The following is a 7,620-nucleotide window of genomic DNA, read 5'->3' as shown; positions in this document are numbered from 1 at the left end:
GCACGCAGGACCTGAAAAACCGTTCTGACCTGCTTCACATGAGACTCCCAATCATCCGAGAAGATCAAAATGTCATCCAAGTACACAATCAGGAATTTATCCAGGTACTCTCGGAAGATGTCATGCATAAAGGACTGAAACACTGATGGAGCATTGGCAAGTCCGAACGGCATCACTAGATACTCAAAATGACCCTCGGCCGTATTAAATGCAGTTTTCCATTCATCGCCTCGCTTAATTCGCACAAGATTATACGCACCGGGAAGATCTATCTTGGTGAACCAACTAGCCCCCTTAATCCGAGCAAACAAATCAGATAATAATGGCAAGGGGTACTGAAATTTAACCGTGATCTTATTTAGAAGGCGGTAATCTATACAAGATCTCAGCGAACCATCCTTCTTGGCTACAAAAAAGAACCCTGCTCCTAATGGCGACGATGACGGGCGAATATGCCCCTTCTCCAGGGATTCCTTCACATAACTGCGCATAGCGGCGTGCTCAGGCACGGATAAATTAAACAGTCGACCTTTTGGGAATTTACTACCAGGAATCAAATTGATAGCACAATCACAATCCCTATGCGGAGGTAGGGTATCGGACTTGGGCTCATCAAATACATCCCGGTAATCAGACAAGAACTCTGGAACCTCAGAAGGGGTGGATGACGAAATTGACAGAAATGGAACATCACCATGTAACCCCTGACAACCCCAGCTGGACACCGACATGGATTTCCAATGTAATACTGGATTATGGACTTGTAGCCATGGCAACCCCAACACGACCACATCATGCAGATTATGCAACACCAGAAAGCGAATAACCTCCTGATGTGCAGGAGCCATGCACATGGTCAGCTGGGTCCAGTATTGAGGCTTATTCTTGGCCAAAGGCGTAGCATCAATTCCTCTCAATGGAATAGGACACTGCAAGGGCTCCAAGAAAAACCCACAACGCTTAGCATACTCCAAGTCCATCAAATTCAGGGCAGCGCCTGAATCCACAAATGTCATGACAGAATAGGAAGACAAAGAGCAGATCAAAGTAACGGACAGAAGAAATTTTGACTGTACCGTACCAATGGTGGCAGACCTAGCGAACCGCTTAGTGCGCTTAGGACAATCAGAGATAGCATGAGTGGAATCACCACAATAGAAACACAGCCCATTCAGACGTCTGTGTTCTTGCCGTTCAACTCTGGTCAAAGTCCTATCGCACTGCATAGGCTCAGGTTTAAGCTCAGGTAATACCGCCAAATGGTGCACAGATTTACGCTCACGCAAGCGTCGACCGATCTGAATGGCCAAAGACATAGACTCACTCAAACCAGCAGGCATAGGAAATCCCACCATGACATCTTTAAGGGCTTCAGAGAGACCCTTTCTGAACATAGCTGCCAGCGCAGATTCATTCCATTGAGTGAGCACGGACCACTTTCTAAATTTCTGACAATATACCTCTATCTCATCCTGACCCTGACAAAGGGCCAGCAAATTTTTTTCTGCCTGATCCACTGAATTAGGTTCATCGTACAGCAATCCAAGCGCCAGGAAAAACGCATCGATATTACTTAATGCAGGATCTCCTGACGCAAGAGAAAATGCCCAGTCCTGAGGATCGCCACGCAAAAAAGAAATAACGATCCTAACTTGTTGAACTGGGTCACCAGAGGAGTGAGGTTTCAAAGCCAAAAATAGTTTACAATTATTTTTGAAACTCAGAAATTTAGTTCTATCTCCAAAAAACAAATCTGGAATAGGAATTCTCGGTTCTAACATAGAATTCTGAACCACAAAGTCTTGAATATTTTGTACTCTTGCCGTGAGCTGATCCACACATGAAGACAAACCTTTAATGTCCATTGCAACACCTGTGTCCTGAACCACCCAAATGTCTAGGGGAAAAAAAGGCAAAACACAGTGCAGAGAAAAAAAAATGGTCTCAGAACTTCTTTTTTCCCTCTATTGAGAATCATTAGTACGATGGCCTCCTGTACTGTTATGAGTTATGATTAGGCAATTCAGTACCACAATGGACATAGCGGTCAGAGCACATTCAGTGATCTGACAATAACCCAAAAATATAGAACGAGCTCTGAGACGTGGGAACTCTGTTGACCGCAATCCCTGATCCTCTCCAACAACACTAGATGCAGCCATGGATTGCGCCTAACGCTCCCTATGCAACTCGGCACAGCCTGAGAAACTAGCTAGCCTGAAGATAGAAAATTAGCCTACCTTGCCTCAGAGAAATACCCCAAAGGAAAAGGCAGACCCCCCACATATAATGACTGTGAGTTAAGATGAAAAGACAAACGTAGAGATGAAATAGATTTAGCAAAGTGAGGCCCGACTTTCTGAACAGAGCGAGGATAGGAAAGGTAACTTTGCGGTCAACACAAAACCCTAAAAAAACACACAAAGGGGGCAAAAAGACCCTCCGTACCGAACTAACGGCACGGAGGTACACCCTCTGCGTCCCAGAGCTTCCAGCAAAACAAATAGATAAGCTGGACAGAAAAAACAGCAAACAAAAATAGCAAAGGAAAACTTAGCTATGCAGAGCAGCAGGCCACAGGAACGATCCAGTAGAAAACAAGTCCAATACTGGAACATTGACAGGAGGCCAGGATCAAAGCACTAGGTGGAGTTAAGTAGAGCAGCACCTAACGATCTCACCACATCACCTGAGGAAGGAAACTCAGAAGCCGCAGTACCACTTTCCTCCACGAACGGAAGCTCACAGAGAGGATCAGCAGAAGTACCACTTGTGACCACAGGAGGGAGCTCTGCCACAGAATTCACAACAGGCTCCAGAAGGTGAGTATATAACTATTTTTTATTTAAATTCTTTTTTTTAACAGGGATATGATGCCCACATTGCTATATACTACATGGGCTGGGCAATATACTACATGGGCTGTGAAATATACTACATGGGCTGTGCTATATCATATAGTACGTGACTGGGCAATATTCTACGTGACTGGGCAATATACTACGTGACTGGGCAATATACTACGTGTCTGGGCAATATACTACGTCACTGGGCAATATACTACGACACTGGGCAATATACTACGTCACTGGGCAATATACTACGTGGCTGGGCAATATACTACGTCACTGGGCAATATACTAGGTTACTGGGCAATATACTACGTGGCTGGGAAATATACTACACGTGACTGAGCAATATACTATGTGGACGGGCAATATACTACGTGACTGGACAATATACTATGTGGCCGGACAATATACTACATGACTGGGCAATATACTATGTCACTGGGCAATATACTATGTCAATGGGCAATATACTATGTCACTGGGCAATATACTACGCTACTGGCCAATATAATACGTGATTGGGCAATATACTACGTGACTGTGCAGTATACTACGTAACTCGGCAATATACTTTGTGGCCGGGCAATATACTACATGGCTGGGCAATATACTACGTCACTGGGCAATATACTACATTACTGGGCAATTTACTACATGTCTGGGCAATATACTACGTGGCTGGGCAATATACTACGTGACTGGGCAATACGTGAACGGACTCACCCCCATACACTGCTTAGTCTTCTTCTGCTTGTAATTTAGATAATATCTTTTGCTCTGATTTTTAGTCTTATGCTTAATGTTCTTCTGCTTTTTGTTCTGCAGCTTCTTGTTCTTCTGCTTCTTGGTCTTCTTCGGGGTGGTCTCCAGGGTCGTTGTCTCCAGGGTCATCGTCTCCAGGGTCGTCGTCTCCGGGGTTGTCATCTTCTTCAGGGTGGTCTTCAGGGTCGTCGTCTCCAGGGTCGTCGTCTCCGCGGTCGTCGTCTTCTTCGGGGTGGTCTTCAGGGTCGTCGTCTTTAGGGTCATCATCCGGGAGATCCAGAGTGATTAGCAAAAACCATTTCCAAAAGCTTAAAGTCTTCCTTCAACCTTAAATATTATGTTACTATGACTGCTAGAGGCACATGACAGCTGATCAGATCAAACAGGTGGAGGCGACCAATGATTGATATATCCATCATTGGACTTTAACGGGTTAAAGGATGGCTCCTTTGCAAGTTGATTTAAACTGCTGCACTTTAAAGAGCTCACATGGAAGTATGAAAAGTCATAAACGCTTTAAAACTGAGTTTTGAGATTGGCTGCAGTGGTTAGGCAACTGCAAGTGGATGTCATAGAACACATCAGTAGAATAGTCAGCAGAGAAGTGACAGCGGCCAGAGTCTGTACGTAAATCTGATTTTCTTTTTCATAACCGTGCTTGCCATTTGAAAAAACATTTGGGAAGTCGAAGATTACCTTTAATGTCTTTATTTCTAAAACTATAAATTATGGGATTAATCAAGGGGGTAAATACAGTGTATTGAAGGGATGTGATTTTATTAATATCTGATGTTTGTTCACTTTTTGGAAGAATATACACACTGAAAAGAGTTGTGTAAAATATGGAGACCACGGTGAGGTGGGAACTGCAGGTGGAGAAGGCTTTCTGTCTACTGATATTAGATGAAATCTGTAAAATGGCACGGATAATCTTCACGTAGCTAACAATAAATATTATGCTGGGAATAATCAACAGTGGAATACTTAATAAATACATTTGTAGTTTTACAGGAAAAGTATCCGAACATGCAATGTCTTGTAAGGGAACAAGATCACAGAATAGATGGTCAATAACATTAGACCCACAGAACTTTAACCTGGATATTATTATAATGTAAATGAGTGACGCAAAGAAACTGAGCAACCAAGAACTGATGGACAATATCACACAATTTCCACTTGTCATTATAGAGGTATAACGGAGGGGATTACAGATGGCCACATATCTGTCATAACACATCACCGTGAGGAGAAGGCATTCAAATGATTCTGTGGCACTAAAGAAATAAATTTGGGTCATGCAACCAATAAAAGCAATGGTCCCTCCTTTATTCATTAAAACGTAGAGAATGTTGGGGGCAATATCTGAAATCAGTAAGATGTCACTGATGGACAGTTGTGAGATGAAGAAGTACATTGGAGTGTGGAGGTTCTTGCTGGTGGACACCAGGGTGATGATCAGGAGATTCCCATATATTGTCACCAAGAATATCACAAGAAGTACACAGAAGAGTACAATTCTTAGCTGTGAACTGCCTTGAAAACCTAAGAGTACAAACTCTTTAATATCAGTCAGATTGTTCACCTGCAAAAAAGTATACAAACATAAGAGATTTAAAAGTCAGTAAGATTTGTTACTAATATAATAAGGAACTGGAGTTCTTCATGTTGCAGGAGAGCAGATGGGAATGTCCTGGGTGGCAGGTTTGTGTCACCGAAGTGGCTGGCCTCAGTGATATAAATCCCAGAATTGAAGCTCCAGTAATTGATGGTTACTGAGAGGTTTTAGTAAATGGACCAGATATTGGGTCCGGGATTTAGGAGCAACCAAAAGAGCCGGGGTAGAAATAGTCGCTCCTATAGCTCCGGTAGGGGCCTTGCAGGTCTTATAAAAGGCAGCTGAATTGGCTCAAGTGTGTCTGAGGTAGTGGAGCTGGAGTGGGGAGCTCTACTGGTGCACAGACCGTAGCAATGTCCGGACTTGCTGTGAACGTAGGACCGCATCATTTTAATGTGCCTACCCTGAGAAAGGGCTGTTTATTTAGTTATTGATTTTTTTTAAATTTTGGTCAAAGTGAAGCTGCTGTGCTTACTTTCGAAGTTTGTGAGACAAATTAAACCTGAGACTGTTTTGCACCAGAACCAAATGCCCGTGTGTACCCTTCTCTGCTGATAGCAAGCAATGTTCTCTTTAAAGATTTATCTGACATCTTGGCCAAAATCCTCATGGACAACAATGATCACTGTCACAGAATCGATTCCTCAATAACATGTGAATGTGACTTTCAAGTGTCAATACAATGTGGTATGTGGAGCGGTCATCATTGCAAAGTTGTCTATGTGTCCTCACCATCTCCTCACTTCATGGAATGAGATAAAGATGTCTTCGCATCAATAGCAATTTCTATCTAAGCTTAATTATATTGTGATCAATGTTCAGCTGAACACAAATTTTATTTCCTCGAAAAATAATTGAGTAATTTTGTTTTGAAAATTTCCATTCTTATTTTCATGGTCTAAATGTGATTGAAATGAGAATTATCGTATATCCCTACATCATTTGTGTTCTTACATCAGGCGTTTCCATGGTCCTCTTATTTTTCATCGTGAGGGAATAAGTGAGGAGTCTCCACCTGCAAGAGAAGATCTTCATCATCCTGGTCAGATTCTGTAAAATGATAGGACATAGTCAGACGCATCAACATTTACTCATAGAACAGAAGCTATGACATGACTCCGTATACGTATAATTATATATATATTATGCCATTGCCTCTACAGATTTGGTGTTGTTTTTGTCTCCCATATCTCTCGAGGTGTAGTCCAAAGAGGCATTATTATTAATAATTATTGGATTATTCCAAGGATGATGTAAAATGCAGAAAGAAAATAAACATGATCAAATATGTAGATACATAATCTAACATGTAAATAATCACATTTAAGTGCCCAGTGAATGCCGAAAAAATAGAATTTTCCATTTTTCAGTACAGTTGCACCTTTAAAAATGCAATCAAAATAGATCAAAAGGATGAAAAGAGGCCATAATTGTACCAACAAAAATCACATTTGGTTCTCGAAAAACAAGCCCAAATACGAGTCCATTGGTGGGAAAAAGAAAAAAAAAATGTGTATAGTCTATGAATTTGGCAACACAAAGAAAAAAACTTGTTTTTATTCTATTTTTCAAACGTAACAGTAAAATATTTTAATAGTAAAAGTCAATCATAGTACAATGATTAAAACGCAAGTCGAAAGGTGTTCGATTTAATGCTGTACATCGGTTTATTGTGCTATTACAGCTAACAGTATATCTAGTGGACCACATTTTTGTGATGTTCTATTTTAAAATGGCTCAATAGAAGATAGATTTTGCTACAAAGATCGCAGTTCTGTTGCCGGATCAACCCTGCGTTTCTCCAAATATTAGAGGCGGCTAATAAAGAGCAAACTTTCTGAAAAGGTGCTTAAGATGGAATTTTGAAGCAATTGTGAGAACTAGGTGACCCCACTGGGTGATCTGTTCGGAAAACCATTCAAGGACTGGAGCATATGGCCACAGCCACAGAAGATAAAAAGCGCATTTGTATCAGAAAGTGGCAAAACTAAAAAAGAAGTGTCCTTAACAGGTAGTGCACCCATCTGGAAAGTTACTTTCACTGTTCAGAATTGGACAAGACTACTTCAAATTGTTGAGGTTGGAAATAAGTGTTGCGCCCCAGGGTCCTGGTCATCACAGTAGCATTATTTTCCGCGCGGGGAGAGTGATGTTGCGTTTGGAAGCGATGAAGGATATCTTTTATCAGGTAACCACAATACACACAACATGTTCACACTCCAGGCCGCAAGGGGGAGCTTTTGATTTTATTTACTACGTGACTCCCCTATATATTGTGGTTTGCAGGGAAAGAGAGTTGAGATTGTCAGAGAGACAGAAAGGAGCAGACCGACCTAGAGGGTCAGAGGGTCTGAAGGAGCCGTGTAGTCAGACGACCGAGATTGTAAG

The 7,620-nt window shown here is 41.8% G+C and overlaps 1 protein-coding gene across 1 annotated transcript; it reads right to left on the bottom strand.

The window, feature by feature from the left end:
* Positions 1-4,260: 4,260 nt before the first annotated feature.
* LOC138674785 (olfactory receptor 6B9-like) lies at positions 4,261-6,219 on the bottom strand. Its single transcript, XM_069762603.1, has 2 exons — positions 6,187-6,219; positions 4,261-5,199 (listed from the first exon to the last, which is right to left on the bottom strand). Exons 1-2 carry the CDS (start codon positions 6,217-6,219, stop codon positions 4,261-4,263), a joined length of 972 nt encoding a protein of 323 aa, XP_069618704.1.
* Between the last annotated feature and the right edge of the window lie 1,401 nt (positions 6,220-7,620).

Source organism: Ranitomeya imitator, chromosome 4, assembly GCF_032444005.1.
Source record: "Ranitomeya imitator isolate aRanImi1 chromosome 4, aRanImi1.pri, whole genome shotgun sequence".
Taxonomy (NCBI): domain Eukaryota; kingdom Metazoa; phylum Chordata; class Amphibia; order Anura; family Dendrobatidae; genus Ranitomeya; species Ranitomeya imitator.
This window is presented reverse-complemented; position numbering and strand designations above follow the sequence as displayed.

What these genes read in the sequence shown, in the direction of transcription:
- LOC138674785 (XM_069762603.1), bottom strand. Translation starts at nt 6,219, where the DNA reads ATGAAAAATAAGAGGACCATGGAAACGCCTGAT. An exon ending in GGACCATGGAAACGCCTGAT is followed by an intron (nt 5,200 to 6,186) that starts GTAAGAACACAA and finishes ACTTTTTTGCAG; the next exon opens with GTGAACAATCTGACTGATAT.